This window comes from Desmodus rotundus, chromosome 7 (assembly GCF_022682495.2).
Source record: "Desmodus rotundus isolate HL8 chromosome 7, HLdesRot8A.1, whole genome shotgun sequence".
Classification (NCBI taxonomy): Eukaryota; Metazoa; Chordata; class Mammalia; order Chiroptera; family Phyllostomidae; genus Desmodus; species Desmodus rotundus.
The window spans coordinates 114020617-114047770 of record NC_071393.1 but is presented as its reverse complement, the minus strand read 5'-3'; the positions used below and the strand labels follow the sequence as shown (position 1 = coordinate 114047770).

The window sequence follows — 27154 nt, the reverse complement described above, 5'->3', positions numbered from 1 at the left end:
GTGTCAGCAGCACTTCCTCCAGTGGTCATTCCCTGAGCAAAGTGAATGACAGTGGTTTCTGGGGACACTGTCATCACCAGCAGGGCCATTCGGCTGAAGCCACGGACCAACTTACCATGCAAAGACTTCATCCCCAGGGTGTACGAAGGCCTCCGCAACGGAAGAGACTTGGGGAGAGAAGGATACGTGCTACTGAAGAGGACATCATTGGGCAGGGCTTGGTCCAGCAGCGAAGCCCTTGAGGTGAAAAAGTGCTCCCTCTGGCCACTGTAAATACTCTCGTCCGAGAGCGTTCGGTGCAGGGCCCGCCTTGAGGCGGGGGTGGCAGGAAAAGGAGACTGCGGCGAGGAGAGCGCCGGGAACTGAAAAACAGCGCAAAGACAACAGAAGGTCAGGTTTCCAGGCCGCACACCCAAGACCCAGGTTTTGGGGAATGACTGGGTTCACAAAAACATCGCTCTCAGACACACCCTGTCAAATCCTGGAGCCCAACAAGCAAGCCTCAGAGTCCACCATCGCCTTACAGCCAAAATGAGAGTCCCTGCTCATCCCATCCTCAAAGCCCAGCACGCCCGCTCAGTGCTCAGCACAGAATTCAGCTGTGTCCCGAAGGGCCCATCAGGACTGCGTCATGGGTGAGAAGAGGAGGAGGAGCACACAAGCGTGTGTCGCACTGGAATGCTCTGTCACTGGCCGCTCATGCAGTCTCTTTGAGCCCAAGTCCTTGTCTATGAAACGGGGGCACGGCACCTCTCTGGATTACTAGGGGTCGAGTGAAACCCGGGGCTGTTCACAGTGCCGTGTATCTGTAAGGTGTATTAGGAAATAATGTTGAGGCCCCCAGGGGAGCAGCCACGGTGCCCGCAGAAGCTTGTCAAGTGACTGCATGTTTGCCCTGCAACAAGAGCATCTGATCATCACAAAATATTAACCCAAATAATAGGTGGCTCTTGATAAACATTAACTGCTATAATTATATTTAGTGAGTTTTGGCAACAATCTATTTTTTGAGATAGATTTCTACTCATGAAATGAAAATAGGGAAGTCGTCTTTATAAACGACAGATATTTATATGCATATAGAAGTGACACATGTTCCAGATAGCTGTATCTTGCTGATGTCCTCTGTCTTTGTGACCAGACTTGATTTTATTTGAGATTTTTCTGCAAACAGCAAGCCTTTGAGAATCCCATTCACTGAGAAAAAACAGACACATTAATAATAATTAAATATTCAGTATCCTGAAAGCCAACAGAGTATTTGGTCTGTTAACAATAAGGCTGCTATTTATTCAATTCCTCTTAGACTACCATTCACCTTGGCAGGGAGAACAATGTGGGGAACAGGTAAAGATGTGAGTAGGAGGGCTGAGTCACTGCTGGCAGAAAGCCACGGCGGGACTTTCCATGACACTTTGAAGAGACAGAGAGACAATCACACAGCAGCAGCTCCACTGGGAGAGAGCAGAGGACACAGAGTTGACACTCGGGTTCATCCGTGTGCTCTGGGTCTAACACAATTCCATTCAACAAACCAAGGGTCAATCAAGCAACATTACCCACAATGGGGTGTGCACGGTTGCTGCATAAATACATAAAAGAAGTTATTAATCAAAAACATTGTAAATGAGTCTTGGGAGGGGCCAATTGTGTAAAAATTGTGCTCACTTTTAAAAATCCATGATGAGCTAACCCCCAGGCACACGTGTGCTTGCCTAGAGAATGAAGCCGCTATGATAAATGTCTTGTGAGTCTTTAAGTGGAGGGAAGTTGGTACAGAAATGAGTTCTCTTCTCACTTTACAGAGAAGAGTGGGCATCAGAGAGCTTACATGGTTTGGCAATAGTAACTTGAAACGGGAACAAACACACCAGGCCACCTCCCCTCCGTCTGCTAGGCTCTAGGACCACCACATGGGCTTCTGCCTGCTGCGTCACATCTCAGATCTGTCCATCAAAACCTGCTGTCGATCTTTGCTTTTAGCTCCTCTGGGTTCAGCAAAGGGATTTCCTTCTCCAGTGAGTATTCCTACCCTGATGGTTTTACAAGAGAAAAATTTCCCCCAACTGTAGTTTCGGTCCTTTTGGGAAATACCTTATTAGCAGCAAACAGCTGCCTTGAAGAGGTCCTTCGAGCAGCATGCTTTACTAGAAGTTACAACGTCCTGCAGTGAAGGCAGGCAGGATACACCATGGAAGGAAGCAATATGCTTAGACGCGTTCTGCCCACCGAACAGTAGCAGGACCCAGTCTCGTCCAAACTCGTTTGGATGGTTCCTCACTCCACTCCCCTTCGATTCCAGTCTTAAAGGTGTGCACACTTGTCCGGTTCTTGCAGCACCCTCTACCTTTCTTGCGGGTTAGAGCTGAGATTGCCACTGGCCCCGCCCAGGGGTACCGGCCCACTGTGGAAGGAACCACAATGGAACTGACGGCCCACTGGGGAGGGATCTGAGAGAGCATCAGGCCAGGGCGTTGTCACACTGGACTCCAAGGAGCCCCAGGCGCTCATCACAACATCACCTCCTGAGGAGAGATGTTCAGGTGGAACCCAGGGGCCCATGACATCCACCCCTCCCATCAGAGAAACTCTGCTTTTGTAGTTCTACATATTGGCTCTCATGGATAATTTTATTAAAAAAAATTTTTTTTTCTGAGCTTTAAAACTGTTTGAGCACCATTGATCTACTCTGGTCCTCTCTTTCAAAGCTGAGGAACAGGGCCTAGAGAGGTGGTACCTTGCTCCAGGTCAGTCTCCTGTTCTCTCCCTTTTCCAGTCCTCCTGGCTCTCAGTGAATTGGGTTCCCCGCACTTGTGAAAAGCAGGTATCGGGTCTTCCTAAACACTGGAGCTGCCCAGGCCTCTTCCTTTGGTCTATACCTGAGAGTATTGGCAGGAAGGCAGGACTACTGGTTTGCACTACTGCCTGTTCACATGCCACTGTAAGCAGCCCTCGTGGAAAATAAGGTGGTTCCATCTCTGCCTGCCCAGGATTCTTAGAACGCTACAGCTCTGCCATTTCCCCAGAGGTTGGAGCTCCACAGCCTCTGCACAGGGCCCCGCAGCCCCACCCCTCAGCGCAACCTGCCCAGTGGAACACCGCCAGGTGTCCAGCATCTCACTCAGCTGCAGAAGAGCCTGGGAGTGACACTGGACTCGAATGAATGAGCTCTCACAGGTAGCACTTGCCGGCCAATAAAGCCAATGTGGTGTGCGTGGGTTTCAAGTGCCACGGCCCGAAGCTGGCCCCTCCTGGCACTCGAAGCCTGATGCAGTGGCTTGGAGCCTGGAGCCAGGCGTGACCTGGAAGCCTTTCCATGGGCACACTGGCCTCACTGACACAGCAGAGCCACGATAAATCTCAGAAGATACGCGGAGCCACTTAGCCGAACTCATCCGAAACCAAACCGAAAAGGATGAAACTGGAGAAAATACAGGATGTTTCCAGCTCCTGCTTCCGGTAATAGTTTCACGGGCAGAAGCATTTTCTTTGCAGAGGGTCTGACAGTAGTATCATCACAGCATAAAGAGTGCACACCCCCATTTCAAATAGGAAGGTTTTCAAGTAATTCATTTTGGAAATAAAAGCCAAGACCTAAAATAATGGCAAAACAGACATTTGCTTTCAATTATTTCCAGTGCAGGAGTGAACGAGAAGCAGGAAAGCGTTAAGCTTGCCCGTTTCCAGACCTGTTAAACTAAGAAGTGGAGGAAAGATGCCTTTCGTGGCAACTTTAGTTTTCCTCTAAATCAAAGGAAAATGTGAAATAATTTTTATTTTTTAACTGGTCCTTAAACATTTTAATACACCTCTTTGGGTTTTGATGGATAAAGAAAGAAATTTCAAGCACTATCTTTTGCACAGTTGCTAAGGAAACCATTTGTACTCTGGGTGATGCGTCAGAACTGTTAAGTGCTGGCTTATAAAACAGAAATATACAGAAATCAAGAATGGCAAGTCTTTAAAATGATTTATGATCTTAATGTTTATGTTAATAAATCATTTCTTTTGCAGAACTCCAGAGTGGTCTTGGGAGTACATTTCTGTTCTAGAAGTGTTGATTTTTAGGTTTAGGAGACATGTCTGCCCCATTTGGAGGAAAATGCATGCTAGAATCGCGGCGAGAAAGCTGGGACGGGACAAGACCACACAGCTCCTCCAGATGGGCACATTTCCCGGCATTCTGATCACAGCTGCAGGATGGCGAGTAGTTAATAGCCTGGCTTCCATTTCAATCAATTCTCCAAGTTGGTAAATTAAGCTTGCTAGTCACTTCAAACAAACTACAAATCCTTTAACTAAGCACTAGTGAACTGAACATGTCAAAGTTTGCTGCCATGACCCTCCGGGGTGGACACCCGTCTCCTGGGGCTCCCGAGGCACAGCAGACAGCAGTGCCTTACACTCAGAGGGAAACCCTCTGGGCCCTGTGCGGCACACACCAGCTCCAAGGCCCGGGAGTGCGAGACCGCACACCTTGGAGGACGAGAGCGGGGAGCCTTAAGGAGGCCCAGGGGTCCTCTAAGCTGAGGTGAGCAGAGCAAACCCTTTCACGCGGCCGTGCAAAGGTGCGGTCACTGACACACAAACATCAACTCTGAGCAAGTGCTCTGGAGTTGATGGGCAGGGAGGCTGGGTTCTACAGAAGGCAGGTGTAGCCTGGAATTCTGGAAGGGAACGGAGAGAAGGCTCCTTGAAGTAGGGCGAGTCTGGAAAGTTCTGAAGGAAAGTGTGCAGACTTAGTGTGCTGGACTGGAGAGCACACAGGTACAGCCAGCAGGCCTGCCTGGTCAGGGCCAGGGGACAGAAGGCCAGAGCACAGAGTGCTGTAGGCACATGGGGCAGGGGCTATTTGCGGGAGAAGGGGAGCCCTTTGGACAGAAGGCACTCAAGCCCTTGGAGGAAAACTTCTGTCTGACAAGGGGGCCACAGAAGCCTCTGCAGAGGCCTGAGGAGCAATGCACTAGAGCAACAATGTTCTGGAAAAGTACGGCTTGTGCACTGCGAGCAGGGTGCACCGGGAGACGAAAGGGCCCCGGGGGCTGGGACAGGTTGATTTAAACCCAGACAAGAAGGATGTGGCTGCAGGAACAGAGCATTTGGAAAGCACTGTGAACTAATAATTGGGAAGAGGATGGGGGATGGCGGGAGGAGCTGGGAACCGACACTTCTTGGAAGGTGTACCTAGTGAGCAGCTCCGTCCCATCTGGCCTCCCTCTCTACCTGCCATTTACCCCAAGCTGTCTTGTACCTTAAAGTTCTTCTGGGATTCGGGAGTTGGGCTTTCAAGGTCGATGAGTTTCTTGAGATCCTCTTCAATGGTGGACTTGGAGCTTGGCTTAGGAGACGCCCGGAGGTCCCTGGTCGAGGCGCGCAGCCTAGTGTGGGCTATTTCACTGCCATCACTCTGATGCCGCCTTGAATAAAAGGAAAGAGGTAGCAGGAACTAAGTCCGTAAGGCTGACTGAAGGGGACAATGGGCTCTGAAGGATGTAAGTCAGTGGAGAAACACCACACAAGAGAAAAGTGAGAATTACTTCTGTTCAATTACATTAGAAGCTACTCAGATAAATTCTTGTTAAAGAAACAAAACCAATTTGAAACACAAAATATGAAGTTTGATGAAACAATCATCCTTTTACAGGAAATAATTAGCTTTACTAAGCCAAAATTAGCAGCAGACTCATTAATAAAAGACCACAGGTCATGAATCCCAAATGCAATCTCTGTACAGACAAAAACAAAAGAACTGAATGAATCATTTAATCTTTTTTTTTTTGCTGTGCTTTGTAAAAAGCCCTTTATCTATGCAGTCACTTACTGTCTAATACTCCCTTGGGTGCCTCCTGGCCCAGTTAAGTTTCAATGGAAAGGCTGGATTAATATCCGCAAAGGGATGGGGCTGCTCTTCGCACGGGAGGGTTGGTCATTCTGAAGCTTGTTCTCCAGATATACCAGCAGTCCCCTCTTGGGGTTTTGCTTTCCGTGGTTACATTTACTCACCATCAACCATCTTCCGAAAGTATTGACGGGAAAATCCAGAAATAAACAATTCACATGCTTTAAACTGTGTGCCATTCTGAGTAGCATGAATGGAACCTTGTACCTTCCTGCCCGGGACATGAATCACCCTTTGTCGAGCATATCCACAGATGTGCACGCCACCCACCTATCAGCCACCTCGTAGTTCAGTCTCAGTTACCAAGTCAGTTATCACAGAGACCACGTCCACATAACTTTTACTGCAGTACATTGTGACAATTGTTCTATTTTATTATTAGTTATTAACTTCTTACTGTGTCTGATTTATAAATTGAACTATCCAAGGCATGTATGTATAGGAAAAAACAGTGTGTGTGTGTGTGTGTGTGTGTGTATGTGTGTGTGTGTAGGGTTCGGTACTACCTGCGGGTCAGGCATCCACTGGGGGTATGCAATGTGTCTCCCATGGGTAAGGGGGACGACTCTACTGTTTCACGGGAGAGCTAAGATTCTCCAATCTGCATATATTGCAATACATCTTTTTTAAGGAATGAGATGCAGAAATAACTTGAGACAAGCTTTACTTAAGAAAATAATAACCTCCCTACCAAATGAGCTCTTCCCCGCCTCCCAGCCTGGCCACCTTGGTCACGGAAAACTGTCGTCAACTTTTCTGTTCTCTGTCATGTTAAAAACAAATCACCAAGTAAGAGACATAAAAGAATTCTCACTTTCTTGTGTCCATAAATCCCACGGAGTTTATGGTTCCTTCGGGTTTTTTCCATCCAATCAGGTACTTGCTAGTAGCGCCCTGGCGAGGGTAGAAAGTCCTAGGACCAGATGAGGAGGAGGAGGAAGAGGAGAAGGAAGGCGCAAGCTGCGAGGAAGTGGCAGGATGGAGCTCTTCTTTAGGGGAACTCCTGGCACTGGTGAAGACGACCGGGCTGGCGGAGTGACGGGAGCTCATGGTGCTGTGGGAAGCAGGACAAAGACAAGATGACCCAGGTGTGCATCTGGGGTCGATCTGTCAGCCATGGAAGTGGCACCAAAGTGTCATCCAGGATGGGGCTTACCGCTGGGTTAAAGACCAATGAGTATTTCACAAAATACTGGCTGGCCTTCCTTGCTTTCTCACTGTAATTTAAACGTCTGCTGTCATAGGGAAAGACAAGTACAAACAGTCAAGACTGTCAGGGACACTTTGAAACATGCTGGCACCACTTAAGTTTGTGAATAGTGAAGGCTACGGGAGGCATGTGACGGGACATCTGCAGGAAAGGACCAAGCGTCTCCGTGGCTGTCTTGCCTTCCTCTGAACTAGGGGTCGTGGTGATACTGCCCCGGCCCAAGCCAAAAACAGGGGAGGAGACTGTACCAGGCATAGTTTTCCAAACACATCCAAGGTCAAAGGGGCACCTTAACCTTGAGGTCTCCCTACCCACAGCATCTGGCATCTAAGAGCTGATTAAAATGAACTACCTTCTACTAAACACAAAAATCAACTCCACATGGACTAAAGACCTAAGTATAAGATCTGAAACCGTAAAACTCCTCAAAGAAAACATAGGGGTAAGTTCCCTGACTTCACAATGATGTTTTGGGTTTGACACCAAAAGTTAAGGCAACAAAAACAAAACAAGCAAGTGGGAGTACACTGATTTAAAAAGCTGCTTACAGCCAACCCCCCCCCCAAACCCAAACAACCCCCCCCAACAAAATAAAAAGGCAACCTACAAATGAGAGAAAATATATATCTGATAAGGGGTCTATATATATCCCCCCAAAATATATGTAGAACTCATACAACTCAACAGAAGAGAAAAACAAATCAATTAAAAATGGGCAGAGGACCTGAAAAGACTGTTTCCCCAAGGATGTGGGGATGGCCAACGTCAGTAATCACCAGGGACATGCAAGTCAAAACCATGATAAAGTATCACCTCACACCTGCTGGAATGGTTACTATCAAAAATACAAGAAACAGCAAGTGCTGGAGAGGATGTGGAGAAACGGGAGCCCCTACGCACTGCTGGTGGGATTGCAGACTGGCGCAGCCACAATGGAAAACAGTATGGAGGTTCCTCAAAAGATAAAAAATAGAACTACCATATGATCTAGCAATTCCACTTCTGGGTATTTATCCAAAGAAAACAAAAACACTACCTCAAGACATCTGTGTCCCTATGTTCACCACAGCATTATTTATAATAGCCAAGACATGAAAGCAACCTACGTGTCCACCAATGAATGAGTGGATACAGAAAATGTGGCATATTATACACACATTGGAATAGAATTCTGCTGTAAAAGAAGAAAATCCTGCCGTTTGTAACAACATAAATAGACCTTGAGGGCATTATGTTAAATAAGTCGGACAAAGACAAATACTGTATGATCTCACTTATATATGTAATCTAAACAAAAAATACAAAAAACTTCACAGAAACAGAGAACAGACTGGCAGTTGCCAGAGGTGGGGGCGGGGGGTTGAAATGGGGGAATGTGGTCAAAAGGTACAAACTCCAGTTGTAAGATAAACAATGTAGAGCCTGTGACTAAAAGTAAACGTATTTTAAACATTAGTTAAAGATAATAAAACTCCAGACTATAGGACTTAAGGATAAGGCTACTGTGCTCGTTACACTTTTAAAACTCAGAAGGGCAGAATACCCGGAGGGCCTTTACCAGCAGGATTTCCACAGTTCCTCCCCAGTGACCTCACAGGACCTGAGTTCACACCGCGGAGCCCTGCTGAGTCCTCCCAGCTTAGGCTGAGACCAAAAACAGCTGCCTCCTCCTGTGATGACGGACTTTGTGACTGAAGACTTAGTTAAGAGATGCTCTCCAAGCATCCTTTAACAGCACTTCTGTTTGTGGGAAATGAATGGTGCCAATCCGAATAATGTATGGACCTCAGCAAGTGATGACCTGTCAGTACTGATGCCTGAGCCGCCACGAATGCACTGGAGTGACGTGAGAGGATGACCACAAGGGAAACTGGTGCGGGGCGTGCGGGCACTCTCTGCCCCACTCATGCAACTTTTTTGCACTTCAAAAACTATTCTGAAGTTTAAAGGAAAGGAAAGGAAAGCAAACCAAGCAACAAAACAAAACAAAACAAAAAACCAACCCCAAACCCTAATGGTCCTGAGGTAGGTAATACATAGGTGAAAATGACTCTTAAATCCCCACTTCATACCTCACCTAAAAATCATCTGCAGTCGGGTTGTGTATTTAAATGTAAATCTAAAGATTCCAGACTATAAGGTGGAAGAACATTTTCATGAAAGCAGAGGTTCTTTAATAAGGTCATAAAGGAAATGGCTGAACCCCATTAAAGGAACCTCCGTCCGCCCGAAGACACAGAGCAGGAAAACAGATGTGAAGTGCATCTCCGACGATGGGCTCTATCCAGAGCACACAACTCCTAAGGCAGCCCAGCAGAAAAACGGGCAGAGGTCTGAGAAGGCGTTTCACCAAAGAGGACGTCTAAAACACCAGTACACGCTGGTGCTCAGTATCACCAGTTATCAAAAAGTGCACATTAGGGCCACAGGGAGGGACGATGACACACCCTCCAGCAAGACTAAAATTATACACTTACAATGTAAGTGACAGAGAGGATGTGAACCCATTAGAACTCTTACGCCTGAGTTCTTACCTGTTACCTGTTACAACCACTTCAGCAAACTGGTTCACAGTCTCTGCTAAAGTCGTGTGTGTGTGTGGGTTTATCCTGTGACTTAGCAACCCACTCCTAGGTCGACATGCAGAAGAAATTCATATACGTTGTGTACCAAAGGACAGGCACAAGAATTTGTAATATCCTTATACTGGAAACACTGGAAATGTGCATCGACAGAACGGATGAGTTGTGGAGTGTTCCCCAAATGTAACTACTCCAGCAATGGGAATAAGCCAATGCGACCTGCAGCACATGGGTGCATCTCAGCAACATCATGTCGGTAAAGACACCAGACACAGAATAAAACACATGGAATGATTCCATGTATATAAAGCCACCAAATAGGCGACGTGGGTCTAGGAGTTTAGGCTTCAGGGCTGCATTCACCGTGGGAGGAGATGGGTGTGACTGGGGAAGGCGTGTGGGGGGAAGGCTGCCTGGATGCTGATGAAGTCCCAGTTCTTGCCTGGGGAAGGGTGGCGGGGGTACGTATGTGTGTGCGCACTGTGAAAGTCCATGTCCACGTGCTGTGCGTCAGTGAAGACACCCACAAAAATAAAACAAAAGGAACTCAAGGGGAAGGAGAACACCCCTCGCTTCTCACGTAAATTGAAAAGTAACGTGATCTCATTTAGTTTTTACCTCTTGGTAACAAATTATCCCGTTTGTTTGCTTTTAAAATTAAGAAAAGAGAATGCAAAAACTCTTGCATGAGTGCAGTACATTGGATCGATGGGAGCAAAATAACAGTAGGTTACTCTTATGGAAAGAGACTAAATGGGAAAAGGTGAACCAAGAGTAAAAAAGACAGTGAGGACAAATACGAAGATAGAGGCAGACCAGCTCATAGAGAGCGGCACCAGAGACCCAGATCAATAGGCACATGAATTAACACAGGGAGAAGCGTCTGAAATGGTGAGAGTGCACCCTTCGGGACACTTTAAAATAATACGACAGGCTTGTGGCTATTTGTTAGTTACTTAGCAACAAGATCCAATCTGGTTTGCAGGTTTTTCCAACTGACTGTACCTACCCCAAAGACATTTATAACACAGATGTGGTGATGTCTCACCTCAACCGCAGACAGTGTCGGAAGCAGATGCCAATAAAGTGAAATGTAACGAATCAGGGTCCAACATACATGTCTCTCAGCTCCGATAATCGTGGGCTTGCTTCCCCTGCCTTGATTAGTATCCGTAAGTGAGTGCAAGTGTGTTAAGAGTTCCTAGAGCTGGTTCGCACATTCTAAATAAATGTTAAATAGAAATGGCAGGCCCCACCCGAGATTCTGATTCAGTGAGCTGGGAGGGGTGGAGGGACATGAGAATCTGCACTTTTAAGGTATGTTCAGCTAATGCTGCAGTCCCCGACTCATTCTGAAAACCACTGTACCCAAGGTACATCTGAATTGCCCATTTTTGTCTTTCTCAGCAACAAGTATCTCGATATAACATCAGCATTCAAAACCCCAAGGCTCTCAAAGCCTAAATGCTTGGTCAGAACAGAAATAATTAGCCATGAGAATAGAAAGTAGATTGCATCGCCTGTTAATTTACAAGTCATTCCTCCATGTTTTACAAAACAGTTATGCTGGTTTTGGCCAAATGTGCATACTGCATAATAGGGAAAGTTATAGAAGAGGCTTAGAAACGCCAAAAGAAAGCACAATATATATAGTATATACAGTTTTTGGAGTGCTTTCCTTCCTGTCTGAATTTAATTATAAGCATTATTTCTCTGAGGGGAATTTAAGTTTTCGTACTAGGTTATAAACCCTTTGAAGACAGAAATTGACCGCAGCACATGGTGTATCTAACAAGGCCGAATTTAGTACGTTCCAAGTCAAGTAACTGTTGAACAAAGAGCTTCTCTTTAGCACTTCCGTGGCACACCATGCATGTAACGTGTTTATCTTCTTCATAGTCTGTCTCCTTGTTTAAATGTAAGCTCTCTGAGGGCTAACATCTTTGTCCGGTATGTTCACTACTGCATTCTCCATTCCTGGAGTAGTCCCTGGCCATTGCAGGTAGACAATATTTGATGAAAGAAGCTGTCAAATAAATAATTACTCAACCATTTAAATGTAAGGAAGAACTATGCATGAAGATACTGTATTTTACTCATACTGTGTTTAAATCTAGATGTTGCTGTACTTTTATTGAAAGAAATTAAATCTAGAGTTATACTTTGGTTCACAAGTACATTCTTAAAAGGGTAATTGCTTAGGTAAGACCAGAGGCCTGATAACTGCTTTTACCTGTGAACGTGAGGGCTGACGCCAGCTCCCAGATGTGAAATGCCAGCATGCTTTTGGTCAGTAACAGTGATAATCTAGACAGCCCTGCTTAACGATTGATCAGATTTGGGAACAGAGGTAAAAACAACGCATTAACGTGTGTGACTAACACAGGAAGGCGTGCACCTTAGTGTATACTTGGCTCCTAATCCAATAGGCACATGACGGTCACCTGGGAGTTTTTAAAAACACACATTCTTGGGCCCTAACCCCAGAGATTTTAATTTAATTGACCTGGGTGGTGCTGGGCTGTGTATTTTGTCAAACTCTCCGCCAAGTGCGCACACTGCTCAAATTTACTGATTATTCATATTGTTGTGACTTCATCAAAATCCTACTTCATAGTGTCAAGATCAAGAAGGTGACATCAGCCCTGGCTGGTGTGGCTCAGTGGATTAGGTGCCAGCCTGCAAACCAAAGGGTCGCCGGTTTGATTCCCAGTCAGGGCACATGCCTGGGTTGCGGGCCAGGTCCCCCAGTGGGTGCAAATGAGAAGCAACCACACATCGATGTTTCTCTCTCCCCCCTCCACAATGTAAATGAAGATCACCGATGGCACGCTAGGCCTTCACAGGGATTGCAGAAGAAGGGAATGAGCCGACAACAGGCCCGTGACCAGCGACAACAGCAATGGCTGCTCTTTTCGCACTGTGTCCAAGTGAGTTTAACGCTGAGCACGGCCAAACTGGAGGAACCACTGAGAATTCAGTCAGGGTGTTTCTGGATTCCACACGGAGAGACCACTAGCTCCACCACTTGACATAAACAATAGGGCATTTTTCCTTTCCTAAAAATGGACCGACCTTCAATTCACTGGGTCGTCCCACAGCATGAACTTTGACAAGGAAGAGAGGGTGCACACACATACGTGTGGTACCTCATGCAGAGAGAGAAGAGAGGCACCGAGGTGACTGAGAATCTGGGATGGTCTGAATGTGTCCACACTGCTCACCTTGACCTGATGAAACCATGAGCCAAAGGCACTGCAGCCTGGCTATTTGAAATTCCCAGCTGTGGAAACTTTGCAGGAAAGGATTAGAGACCAGTCTGCAGAAAGGGTACCAGTGATGGCACTGCCACTTTACAAAGGAGGCACGCATCTGCTTGTGGGCCATGCAAAGGGATGAACCGCACAGGATGGGGCAGCCTGGATGATATAAATCCGAGCCCCAAGGAAGCTCTGAGGGCTCGGAAACTGCTCTGCATCGTCACGGAGACTACCTCCTCCCGTCGGAAACATCCGCCGGCCACTCTTCTGTGCCACGGAAAGCCATTGAAGTAAACACCTGGAGTCATTTACTGCTCGGGGATGACATGGAAGGATGGATTTTAGACAGGCTGGGCCTGCTAAGAGTGATATTTTCAGGAGGGGTGGAGTGGCAATTAGTCACTTGTCAAATGGCTGCAGCAAGGCTGGCTGGTGGCCTAACATCAAGGGAGGGGACTGGGAGGGTTTCCTGGGATTACTTATGCAAATAGCCAGTATGCCTCTGGATGACAGTTATTGTACAGGATAATGACCGAGGAAGTCTGTGTCCTCCCACTGGGTTCTGCACCAGCCAGTTCTATCCAGTACTGGGCTCGACCGTTTGGGAGGTCTTCAGAAGACACTGATTCTAAACGATCAGGGGGAAGAGAAATGAGTGAAGTTGGAATGATTAAGCTGACAAAAGGGACGGTCAAGTGGCTGCAGTAAAGAAAACTCTGCCTGTGACAGGGAAATAATAAGTACCAGAGCAGACTGGTGCATAAAGCAAAGGGAAATGAGGCTGTGCACATGCAGCAGGAGAGACCTCAGGGGCAACTGTGGGCAGCAAGCCGAATATGTCTGCAGTGCTGAGCTACTTCATAGGAAGCTAACGAGAATACTGTAAATATTATCACTTTATTAGGCATAGCTGAGAAGAGTGTCATGTCCAGGTTTGGCACCTCAAAAGGACAGACAGAATACAGAAGGAAAAGTGAGAAGCAAAACTATGAAAGAGGACTTGAAAGAGATACATGTTTCTCAGAGAAAAAGTAGCTAGGTAACCACATGAAGGAGGCTGATGGAGAACATAAAAAAAGAAACGACAGAAAATCTTCTGTCTTAAAAGGACATTTACAGTTTGCAGTACACTGGATAACTATTTTTGCTCTCAACAAACACATAAAAACAACCATGTAGTAAGCGGACCAGGCATTACTGGACTACAGGCCAGGGAGCAGCCCGGTGCGATGGCATGACCGCTCGAAGGCCACCTCGCTAGTCAATGGGCCTGAGGCTCGGACCTGGCTCCTAGGGCCCAGATCTGCTTTCCCTGTACTCACTCCTCTCCCGACGAGCCTGGAAGTGGAGGCCGTTACAAAGTTTCCTTCTCTTTTAAAAATTGCTTCCAAGTGGATTCTTGTTGGTGCCTACAAATTTTATAATCTTAAACTTCAAAAATCTTCGTTTAGACTCAGCACCACGTCCCCCCCACCCCCCCACCCAAACATTTATTCTTTCTTAACTGCATATTTAAACTGCAGTTAGAGGAATTTCAAATAAGCAGTTATGGGACAAAATGTGGAAGAGGAAGAGGACTTAAGTATTGAAATTACTAAGAAAGGTTGTGGAATCTCTCTTCTTGAGATCATCCCCCACCTCTTTTTAAGCAATTGGATAAATTCTCATCATGGTAGGATGGTTTAAATATGACAAGAAATGGACACTCTGTCTTTTCAGAATCATGTTGGTCTTATAATTTAATGGCATTTGGAGAATTGGGGCTTTCCATATTGACTGAATAAGTGGATTAGTTGCTTCACAGAACAAAGTAATGATACACTTTGTTGGTGAGTTCCACATCAAGCAATCTGACATTTGCGGCTTGCCAGAGGTCTCATTTTCTCAATGTTCACTTGAAATTTCAACCACAGTGGTTCTGTTTCTTAGTCTTTGAGGTTAGTTCTGGATAAAATAATCACCCACTCCCAGAAGCTAGAAGAAATGGAGGCAAGAAAGCGTAGGACAGATCACTGTAGTTCTGCTGTGCAAAGCAAACTGAAATGGAATCCTCAATGCTAACTGTGTGCGGAACACAAAGCAAAAATTATCAATGAAAACGACCCGCCAACATAAGGCAAGCAGAGTCACCCCAGGCTGGAGAGAAGTCCTGGGCTCACCTGTTTATAGCAGGGGTGTCAAACTCCTTTTCCCCGGGGGCCACATCAGTCTCACAGTTGCCTTCAAAGGGCCGAATGTAACTTTAGGACTGTGTAAATGTAACTACTCCTTAACTAGGGGCAAGGTGCTCGGCACTGCCACCGGGTAGAGACAAGGTGCTGGGCTGGATAAAACAAGGTGGAGGGCTGGATTTGGCCTGTGGGCCTTGTGTTTACCACCTGTGGTTTATAGGCTGCACTTTCCAAATCTGAATTAGTCCATAAAACTTAGAAAAATCATATTCTTACTTTAAGGAAAAAATATAGCCCTGGCTGGTGCGGCTCAGTGGACTGAGTGCCACACCGCTTGCAGACTGAAAGGTGGTCACTGGTTCAATTCCCAGTCAGGGCACACGCCTAGTTTGCAGGCCAGGTCCCCAGTTGGGGGCAGGTGACAGGCAACCCATCCATGTTTTCCTTGCACATGTTTCTCTCCCTTTCTTCCTTCTTTCCCCTCTTTCTAAAAAAATAAATAAAATCTTTAAAAAGTATGTACAGATGAGAGGCAAGTAATTGTCAGCAATTAAAAAAAAAATTCCAGGAAGATGAGATTTAGAAGAGAAACGTTAAAGATAAAGACAACAAAATAATGTCTAAACAAAGAAGGAAGCACGCACAGGGACGCCAAAGAGGACAGAGTAAAACGTAACCACCCGGCTGTAACACTCACACACACAGCAGCCCACGGCGCGCCTTCATGCTCGGGTAAACTAACGATCAGGACGCCCTTCTTTACCTCTCCTCTGAAGCATACAGTTTTTTGTTTTGTTTTTTGGGCGTGAATAGTTAGCTTACTAGGTCAACCAGAAAAAGCACATTCCTGAAACTGACCTGTACTGACTACCATGGGCAGGCATTTCTCCTGGCCTTTCCCCGGCCCCTCCAGTGAGGCTCAGACACTGACCAACTCATACCCAGATTTACTGATATTTGCATCTAAGTTGCTATAAAGTTCCTCCTTATTACACAGGGTCCGGCAGAAGTAAGGCGGGCTTGAGTGTGGATGGTAGGGCACGTGCATGTCTCGCCCGAGATGGACGGCAATTTGAACATTTCACCTAAAATCTCCCATGCTGCGCTTGAGTGTGATATTGTTATGTTACAGAATTACATGCTTATGATTTTGTAATAAAAGATTTTGTAATAAAAAGGGGGTATTATTTGTGCCGGTCCCTGTATTTTGCAGATTAAAAAAAATCTTGCATAGAAATGACATTAAAATTCATTCTATGCAAGGACTTTATGCATATATTCTCATATATACATCTATATGTAAAATAGTACAGCTCTCTGCAAATATTGATCCTTCTATACATGTAACTGAAATGTACATGTAACTGGTTTTCTTGGAGTCAGGAGTTGAGGATTTATGCTCTTTTTGACATGGTTTGCAGGTTAGGGACCTTGAGTCATCACGCAAAAAGTAGGAACATTAAGGAAGAAGTTATTCCTGTTTGTTCAGCAAAACGAATCGAGCACCTGTCTGTCATGCACAGTGGCACACGCTGGGCAAAGGTGCCGAGGACGAACACACTGGGCGAGAAACCCGCTGGAACTGGAGGGCAGTAAGGGTGCACGAGTGTCCGTGATCACCTAAGTGGGCGCTAACTGGCTTCCTGAGGCAGGCACAGAAGTCTCAACACTCGAGTCAGGTCGGGGCCCGAGAGATGGGTCTGTCAGGTGTGCGGAGGGGTTTCAGCTTTACAGGGCGTGCTCTTTAACCAGTTTCTAACGCCGGCAATGCCACTGGTTACCAGGGCTGCAGCTCTGCACTGCACTGGCTAGGGGCGTCTTCGGTCACCACACCAAGTGGTGCTGCCTACGGCCAAGGCCAGAACTCTAAGAAGATGATGAACCCAGCTGGTGAAAGTTAGAACTCTTTTCACCTCTCCTGTGCTTTCCACAAATCATTTTATTGTGCAATTTGTCTTTAAGACTAGACAGTAAGACAGCCACTACAAAAATTAAAAAAATTAAAATCTCTTCCTAACTTTATAAGCCTTATAGAAAATACATAATTTTTTCTAGGGCTTAACACTTTAGAGCAATTAATGGGCTTTTTAATTGTAGAAAGTTAGTGTGTATGGCTTCTTTTAATGACATCCAAATATAACTACCCTATGTAATTACCAACCTACATTAATGCAGTTCTCATGGGGTGCCACACACACACACACACACACACACACAACCCCAACAAAACCCTGCATAATCATCAATAGGGACACCAGAGGACAGAGGGGGTAGGAACACAGCCCAGGCAGAAATACACAGTGGAACTTAATCACTGTAATTTAGATTTTGTCACCAAGTCCCAGGTACAAGCTCTTTTATGCACTGTCAAGAGATCTCTACATTAATTGCTGTTCCTGTCTTCTGAGGACACAAACACTCTAATTTTCAGTGATTTTAGCTTCTCTAGCAATGTGCATTTGGGGGCAAGTCCCCTCTCCTCCAGGAAAGGAAGGCTGCTAACACTCTGATTATCCAGCTCACTCCGCCAAGAGCAACAGACCGAAGTCACACAGCATCCCCGTTCACCAGGGCCCAGCCACGGACGTGACTCGGCCCGTCAGCGGGGGGGAGGCCCTGCCACCCTCCCTGAAAGGCCTCATTCTTCTCCTCTCCAGTAAGTCTGACTTTCAATGGAAGAGTTATTTCTACGTGATGATTTAAATAATTTTTGCATGGTCAGTTTGAAGCAGAAAATTTGGATTAGCCTGAGGTCTTCAGGCAGCCCCAGTCAGCACATTCTGATAACGCAATCCCAGGTGCCTGCTTTCCAGTGGGGACTTTGTAGATCCCCTGGGATTTGTCCGACTTGTTAGGTGGTGCAGCCGATGGCCGATGTTCTGTGCTTTGGCCTCCGAGGCCTAGCCTTCCCAAACTTACTCCATGCTGATGCCACACTAGACGAGACCTCTGTAACTGATTTTCTCCTACTACCATCAAATGAGACCAGAGATATATCCCCAGATTAAATATTATAGTTAAAAAAGACACCTTCCTTTCAAAACAAAGAACTGGAACCCAAAGAAACAAGAGTGAGCCTAAATAGAGAAACTATGCTGATCTCAAAAATGGGGTGTGCCCAGAACAGCGAGTATCCTAATTCTGTGTCACGTGATTCTTCTCTATCACGTTATTGTGTATTTGATGCCCAGCTTTCTGTTCTACTTTTCCAAACACTTCCCTAACCCACTTGAATCACCAACACTATTTCCTGAACTGTGGAAAGGTAACTGGATGCCTGGTACTCAGGACTGACAATACTTTGCTAATTGTTTGGGGGCCATGCAGTCCCCAGACCTACCACAGAAACTTTTTATTACTGGAATGTGGGAGTGGGAAACAGACAGAAACATGCAAACTGCTGGGCCAACCGGAAATTGTAAAAGGTGGGAAACTCTCAGGAATCTTACCAGTAACAGTAAGAGGCAAGGAGACAACTGACATTTAACTGATCAAGTTAAAGCCAAATTAAGTGGAAGATGATCTCTCTCAGGAAGGTTATCTGAAGTTTACTGACAGATTTTTTTTTTTTGCCTGGACTCCCATTTAAAAAGTAAAACTAAATTCAGCTTCTCTGCTACCTTCCCATGGGACGTGGTAATAAAAGAGGCCCACCAGACAGCACGCTAGGTGCTGTCGCGCAAGCTGATCAGTGACGGACGACGACAGTAGGAGGTAAAAGGAGAAACGGCCACAAAGGTCAGCGGGTCCCAAAAGACAGTGATGGAGTGTTTCCTCCCCAAAAGGAAGAATCTCATCATCCTTTGGGTTTCAGGCTCAAATCCAGAAGAGGAAATGAAAAACGGTACTTACTTTCCCTGTTCAAGAATACAGGGGAATGTGTATTTTTCTATTTTGAAAGGCAGACGGGATGTCTAACTTCAGCTACACTTTTCTGTTGTCTCCCCCCACCTTCAACGCATTACTGTCAGGAGCCAATTAATGAAAAAAATTACCAGGTAAACACGGGGGAAGGATGTTCTCTGAAAGACAAGCAGTGTAAAGCAAAGGTGTGTTTGGTTTCCTAAGTAACACCATGTTAGTCTTAGAAACGATCCCTCCCTTTGAGAAATAAGGTCAAGATTTTCTTTTAATGTCTTCAAAAGACTGTTCCATTCTGCTTTCTCTATCACTAGCTGAAAGCCCAAATTACAAAATTATTCTAATTCTGGTGCACAGTAGGAAAATTTTTATAAAGTCGAAGACAACTTTATAAAGGCAAATCTGTAAACTTTTCTCATACTTTAAAATAAAGCATTAGGATTGGAGGAAGAAAGTATTTTGGTGGCAAATAAAAGGCACTAAATAAATAAAAATAACTGTCACTTAAATAAAATCTTAAAAAAAAAAAAGCCCTGGCTAGTGTGGCTCAGTGGATTGAGTGCTGGCATGCAAACCACAGGGTCGCCAGTTTGATTCCCAGTCAGGGCACATGCCCGGGTTGCAGGCCAGGTCCCCAGCTGGGGGTGTGCAAAAGGCAACCACACACTGATGTTTCTCTCCCTTCCTTCTCCTCTCTCTGAAAATAAATAAATAAAATCTTTAAAAAATTAAAAAAAATAACTTGTCACTGCATGAAAACCCCCCTTTCTTTATACACTCCTGAGCAAAGTGAAGTGGGATGAGGCTGGAAACTCGGCTTCCGATGGCCTGGGGATGGGCAAAGCAGCAGGGAAGGGCAGTTACCTTGTGTGGGAAGCAGCGTCATTTATACTGAAAGTGCTGTTCTCCCTTGTCAGAGGGCCGGAGCCGGCCTGGCTCTTGCTGTGGATGTCCAAGCTCAGGGAGGATTCTGTTTTCCGGTCCATGCCATGGCTCTCCGTCTCTAAAGTCCGATCAACCATGGAGATCACTTCACTGGAACTGTGCCACAGGGGTGCCACCTTCTCCTTGCCTGGCCCCGAGCGAGGCGACGACGTGGCAGCCCCCAGGGAGGCGGTGCTGCTGTGGCTGGGGCCATAGGAGGTGGTGTCGATGCCGCTGTCGGCAGAGGTGCCTTGCAAATAGTTGTAGCTGTTGAGCTCGGATTCGGTGCGGTCCCCGTCATACCACTTCTCGTCGCTGTGGGCACTGGACGCACTGCTGGAGAGCGTGTTGCTGCTGGAGTGGCTCGAGTAGTGGCTCTCAGACTGCAAGGGAAGCAAGGCTCATTCAGGTGCAGGTTTTGCTTCTTGGGCACCAGGGAAAAAACACAAGAATGACCCTGTGGCACAACTCTAGTTATGAGGTTCTCAAGGGAAAAGATTCTAATGACGACAAACTGAAGTAAGACTGGGGGTGCCTGGACAAACCCCTGCAGAAGTTTCGATGGCAGAGAGCACTGAAAGTGTTTTTTAAGAACCCATTTTTCACAATTTGACTTATGCCAAAGTATGAAATAGTACTGAGATAATTTTAATCTGAAAATAAATCTAAAGTGTCATTAGTTTTTAATACTTTAAACAGAAAAAAATGACACTTCCAAAAGGCTTTTAATTAGAAAAGACCTACTGTGTCCAGAGTACATGGAAGGGAGATATAAGACTTACTTCTAAAGAGAGCTCCTTTCCCATTAGCGTCTAACCAGGAGACAGCTTTCTGAGGAGGACTTAGTGGTGTAACTTATACAGAGGTGCCAAGTCAGTTCGGGGTGGGGGGAGACAGTCTTTTCAACAAGCATGCTGGGGCAACTGGAAATCCACAAAGAATGAAGGTGGATCCTTATCACATAGAAAAATAAACTCAAAAAGGTCAAAGACCTAAATGTAAGAGTGAAAACTGTAAACTCTTAGAAGAAAACGTAAGTATAACTCTTCATGACTTTGGCTTCTGCAATGGTTTCTTAGACACGGCACCAAAAGCACACACAAAAGAAAGAAAAAGAGAAATTGGACTTCTTCAAAACTAAAAACTTTTGTTTCAATAACCTAATTAAAAACCAAAGGATTTACGTGGACTTTTCTCCAAAGAAGTTATACAAATGGCTGGCAAGCACGTGGAAAGATACTCAACGTCTTTAGTCACTAAGGAAATGCAGAACAGAACCCCAACCAGCTAACTCTCCACGTGCTGAGAGGGCTCTGCCCTCGGCGGGCTGACAGTACTGACGGCTGGCTTCGCCCCAGAATGAAAGATGGGGCGGCTGCCATGGGAGAAGCTGCAGTTCTACTCTTAGTGTCCATTCAGGAGAAATGAAAACATACGTTCACACCAAAACATCCACCTGAACGTTCACAGCAGCATTATTCTTATCAGCCAAAAAGTGGGAACCGCACGCATGTCCATTCACTGATACACAGAAAAGGAAATGTGGTATTTCCAGACAACGGAGGACTGTTCAGTCACACAAAGAAACGAAGAGCTGACACACGTCACAACATATGTGAACCCTGAAAACATTCTGTGAAACTACGTGAAAGAAGCCAGACATTAAAGGCCACGTGTTCTACTCCATTCACGTCAAATGTCCAGAACAGGCACTTCGTTCGACAGGGACAGAAAATAGATCAGTGGTTGTCGAGACCTTGGAGGGGACGGGAAGAGTCAGGGGACTGACTAAGGATGCAGGGTTTTTTGGGGGGTGATACAAATTTCTAGAGTTAGATCTTGGTGCTGGTTGCACGACTCCGTGATATAAAAAACCATGAAACCGTACACTTTAAATGAGTGAATATTCTGGTATGTGATTTGTATCTCAATTAGTAAAATGAGTACAGAACCCTTTCTATATGGTGGCTTGGTTACTTAGAAAAAACATTTTATAGTTTACCAAAGAAATAAGATTTCTGAAAATATCTGAATAAATTAATATTTTAAATTAGATGGCAACAGGAAGTCCCAATACAGAATGGGGATTAAGAGAAAAGAGGAGAGGAGGGATTCTGAGTGTGTGTGTGGAGGGGCGGGGGGCTGCGGGTGGAGGAAGGAGGAGGATACCTGAGCTCTACCCCAAAGCGAAAGGATAAAGATCTCTTCTCCTTAAACAAGAGTCAATCCTAGTTGCCCTGCCGGGGCAACTCCAGTTTTTCTCAACAACTTCTGCATCACAGGCCTTCATTTGGTTTAGTCGGGAAGAGCTGCCTCGGTCCCGTGTCCGCACTGTGGCAAGGGCGGCCCCCAGCCACGTGTGGCCATGGAGCACCTCACCTCGCGGGTGGCAGGTCTGTGCTGAGATTTGTGAGAGAATTTAAGCACGTTCCCTTCCTGCAGAAATATAAGCTGAACCACATTTGTAATTTTAAATTTTTTAGTGGCCAAATTTTAAAAAGTAAAAAGAAATAGGTGAAATTAATTTTAAGAAGATATTTTCTCTAACCCAACCTATCCCAAATATTATTTTACCATGTAATCAATATAAAGATTATTAATGAAGGTGAGGAAATGGACAGACTGACTGGGGCAATGTATCAATTGCCAGCAGCACTGTGAACACATCACGTTTCATCAACAAATCTCTCTCCGCCCAGCCTGTGCAGGGCCCTTGCACACACGTGCGTGCTCTGTCTCTCTGTCACTCTCTTGTGCTCTCTCTTGTTTAGCTTCCATACTCATTTCACTAGAGCAAAGCTTACAAGAGCCCTCTCATTAAAAGTTCTCTGAGCATCTTATAAGCAGATATGAAATACCATGTTTCCTCATCCTATGGAATGACATGAATATAAACATATTCCAGTGAACAGACAGACCACAGAAATCAACTGCCTTTAAAGGGGAGGAAATTGTAATCTCCTATTCCCGACTCTCAGCTGATACGGAGTGGTAACTACGGTACAAGGACAAAATGTGTGCAGCTAAGAGAAGCAGCAGGGGGTTAACGGGACGCTGTCGGTCCACTGGAGTGATGCTCCAACCGTATTTCACGCTTGCAATTGTGTGAGCAACTAAAATCTGTTCCTAACACATTTCTATCCCTGACGCTTTAGGACTGTTTGTGATGGGATCACGTGGCCTTCATCCAGAAGGCGGGGGTGGCAGGTGCCACCAAAGAGGAATTTCAGTTGATCTCGGAGTGAACCTGTGACCGCTGGCAGCAGAAACCCCAGCGCCGCGACAGCACACACCCTCCTCCTGCCAGGACGATGTCCTCCCTGACCGCGTGGGAGAAGAGCAGGACAGACCTGTGCCGTTCCCACACTGCGAGGGGTCTGTCACTTCTATGTCTTACAGTGAACTTACATGCCCTTGCTTGTTCGGAGACAAATGGACCACGGGATCCTGCCGCATCAGTCTCCCACTGGGGCTCTCGCGGAAGGCCGGCAGCACCTTTGATACCGCGGGGAGGTGGCACGTTGGCTCTGGAATACAGCACAGGGCATTATGGTGCGGGCACCAAGCTCACCCGAGCACATGTTGACAAACGAAGACAGCTTGCCACTGCATCTCTTAGTTGACTGACCAGCGAACTCTGAATTTCAGCAATAAGCTTACTGAGAGTTTACACAATAGACAGCACGTCAGAAACTAAGTGGCTGATGGGTGAAGCTTGCAGCTGGTGGCCATGTGTCATGTCACGCACATTAGCACAGCCAAGTACCACCAAACCAAAGGCCATGAATGATGCGGCAGAGTTAGGAATCAACTTCTGGTTTGGGGGGAAAGTCTAAAATACATGGACTGAATTTATGACGTTCATTCATTGCAAAGTGTAGCTAACCTAGCTCGGTCTACGTTACCTAGACAGGCATGGATGCAATCACGTGTTACTTACCAGGACACTTTGGAAATATTTTACCTGTATATTCATGCTGCTCGAGGAAAAAAGAATTGAAATCCTGAGGTCCTCTATAACTGTAAGCTAAGCACAACAGAAAAGACACACAGCAACTAGTTTACTCAAAACAATTGCTTCCTTTTGGAGTGTAAGCTGGCGCTCACGATGGGGCTCCAGAGGTGAAAGCTACACGACTTTGCTTCTTTAACATGCCTCTCGCTAACCGCATTGGTTCTGGACTTCTGCAGCACCGTCCCTAACACACAAAGGACTGGGCAACGTACTCTTTTACTCTGACTTTCAACCATTTCCAAAAGCAGAGGCAGAAAATGAACATCCACTGGTATGAGGGAGTTAATTAAGCAAGCTGAACTCCTCGTCTCCACCGGGGCACCGGTTGGTAACACGCTTGTGGACAAAGGCAGGAGTCTGGCTAACAAATGAGAATCTCCTCAACACTTTCAATGAGCGACCTCAAAGTCATTAGAGAATTTTGTTCTTACAAACTGAGTGTTTAAAGGCCTGACCTTTATACACTTGATATAGTGTAATGAGAACATAATTATTTTTATCGATCTTCTCCCTAGCATGGCTTACACCAACTAAGCCCCAGAGATTCCTTCTGATGTGCCCATTAGAAAAGGCTGGGTTATTCTTCTGGAATGTAAAAACTTATACAGATTGGTTTTATTTTAACATTTTATTTCAAGCCTTAAATTCTGGATAGAGAAAGGCCATGGATTGGTGAAAAGCCTTCTCTGTCAGGCTCTATAGGTGTCTTGCAAAAAAAAAAAAAAAAAGGGTAAAAGTGTATCTTACTAACAAGATGAACAGGTGATATTAATTTCTGAGTTTTATCCACGGAAAGTGGGATGCCACCAAACTAAGGGAATCAGGGGGAAGACAGACCAAAGGGAGGCTTGTGTGAAGGGATGAATGCGGGTCGAGGGCAAACCACACGATCACCCTTTCCAGCCCCAGGACACCTTCTCATTCCTCACAGGACTTCACCTGGGCGGGGCGTGTGCCACTGAGCCCTGAACAAAGGGCTTGCAGGCAGCTCTGTTCAAAGCCTGCACCAGGAGCCAAAAAAAGCTGCTGAAGTCATGATGGAGAAGGGACCCTCTGCACGTGTGTCGTTGCCATCTCAACAGTATCAAAACATATGGGATCGAAAACATTCTGTCAAGAGCAGAGCAGCACATCAGAATATGCTCAGGTTTTCTGTGCTGTGGGTGGCACGAGAGTGGGGAATGACAGATGGCTTCAACAACAAGGCACATCTCACTGAAGTTACCAGAACAAAGCATATCTTTCGAACCTAGGAATTGCATTTCTTTTCCTCAACTTGTGTGTGTCTCAGCTCAATACATCTCCAGTCCCTTCTATGTTCACGGTCAGTACCTTTCCCTGGGCACAGTCACTAAAACCAAATGAGACAACGCATTTGCTGGATAAAAGGATGGGCCTTGCCCTGGCCAGGTGGCTCAGTTGGCTCGAGCGTCAGCCCGTACATCTACAAAAAGGCTGTAGGCTCACCCCTGGTTGGACTGTGGGTACCACAGGCAACCAATCAATGTTTCTCTCTCTCTCTCTCTCTCTCAAATCAATAAACATCCTGGGGTGAGGATGAAAAAAAAAAAAAAGATGGTCTTTTGTCTCTAAAAGTATCTTCATCAGACCTGAAATTTACTTCTTTTTAATCCCACATTGATGGTAACGCTACTAGAGATAAAGGAAAAAACACCTAATAATAGATTCAAGACCCTGATGTAGCAACTGTGTTGATACTCAATCTCTGATGTTACTGTGTTGAAACTTCATGTTTCATGGCAAAATTTTATTGTATCAACTAATGTTATGGTGCCACTGGAGCCAACTGCGTACATACAGAGGGAAAGGACTATGTACCGGACACCCAAATGAAGGCTCACTAGTGAACATCTTCCCCTCCCAGCGGTTTTATCCTGCTAAGACGTGTCCTTAGCTGACAGCTTAATAGCAGAGTAGAGGGGAAAAAGCATAGAGGGAAGGAAAGAGATCCTACCCAAGCTGCACATGTGACTAAACAACAATGGTATCTCTTTCTTATTTTGTATATAAACCTTTAAACTCACAGTATGAACACCAAGAAATCTTTCAGGGCCCTTATAAGAGGCACAAAGAAGCAGACTAACAAGGGAGGAAGGGAGATACTTAGGAAACCTGTGGTTTGGCAGTCTGGTGTTTTAATTTCAGTCCTGAAAATAATTCCTATGTCATCTCTACTTTTTAGATTTGACTTTTTGGATTAGATTCTTAGAACTCCTTGACCCTTCTCTTAGGTCTTCCTTGCTGCTTTCACTTACGCATAATGTAACCAAGCCTTAATTCTCATTCACGTTTATTAACCAGGGCTGTAGCATGTTAACAGATTGCTTTGATGACATCACCAAGAGGGAGCCAAAGTCACCTTGGTGTAAAGGCAAGCTGCATTTTGTAGAAATTTAGTTACTTACCCATCTGGTCGGCAACGCTATCCTCACTTCTTTGCCAGCTGGGTGTGGATTTTCCACTGCCGCCAAGATCCGACTGAGTGTTCTGCCTGTCAATGGAGGCTGGGGATCTGCGGCTTACTCCAAACCTGTGGCGACGTCCCCAAACAAAGGCAAAGACGACATCAGAACCTCACCCGGGAAGGGGAGGTAGTCCTGGGCGCAGTGGACTACACTCTAAGCACAGGTACTGCTTGTTGCGCTTGCCTGCCTGCAATTGTGGGCTCACCCTGGTGCCTGTGACCCTGGCTGCTGGCACTACCTTCGCTGTAGTTAAACACACGCCCTACTCGGAATGGTATGCAGGCTGAGTCTGTAGACTGTAAGCAAGGCCAGGAGCCCGCAGGACCCAGCTAACCTAAGACATCCGGAGTAAGAACCCAGCTTTTCAGCCCTGTGTAGCCAACCTCAGACTGTCACTCAGAGCCAAAGGAAAAACCTCACCATCCTAATGTGCCGTGTCGGTCTTCCGACTGGGACATTTCAGGGGTTTCTCTGAACTCAGTAATCTGCTACATCTCTAAGTCGCTGAATCTGCTAAGTTACTCATTCCTGGAACAAGTATTTTCTAAGCACTCTAAGGCCTGAAAGACAAAGATTGCTATCATTTACATTACTTAGAGACCACTTGCAAAATGTATTTTAAACTGCCTTTGGGAAGGGCACCTTAGTAGTAGGTAAACTGGCATACATAAAGGCAAATGTCTATTTCTGGAAGGAATATTTAGCTATTTAAAGAGCCAGTTTTATTTTTCTCTGTGTAGAATAAT

The 27154-nt window shown here is 45.8% G+C and overlaps 1 protein-coding gene across 30 annotated transcripts in view; it reads right to left on the bottom strand.

Annotated features, from left to right (window-relative positions):
- SIPA1L1 (signal induced proliferation associated 1 like 1) overlaps window positions 1-27154 on the bottom strand; it is a 323108-nt gene that overhangs the window by 13972 nt on the left and 281982 nt on the right. For 28 of the 30 annotated variants that reach the window (XM_071222029.1, XM_071222033.1, XM_071222028.1 and 25 more), the window contains 7 exons: window positions 26349-26473; window positions 23872-23934; window positions 23316-23434; window positions 19848-20290; window positions 6714-6953; window positions 5252-5417; window positions 116-362 (listed from right to left, as the gene is read on the bottom strand). In XM_071222029.1, the coding sequence (XP_071078130.1) occupies window positions 116-362; window positions 5252-5417; window positions 6714-6953; window positions 19848-20290; window positions 23316-23434; window positions 23872-23934; window positions 26349-26473 (1403 nt within the window). The remainder of the gene's footprint in view (window positions 1-115; window positions 363-5251; window positions 5418-6713; window positions 6954-19847; window positions 20291-23315; window positions 23435-23871; window positions 23935-26348; window positions 26474-27154) is intronic. The other 2 variants (XM_053928136.1, XM_053928159.2) reach the window with 1 other exon arrangement.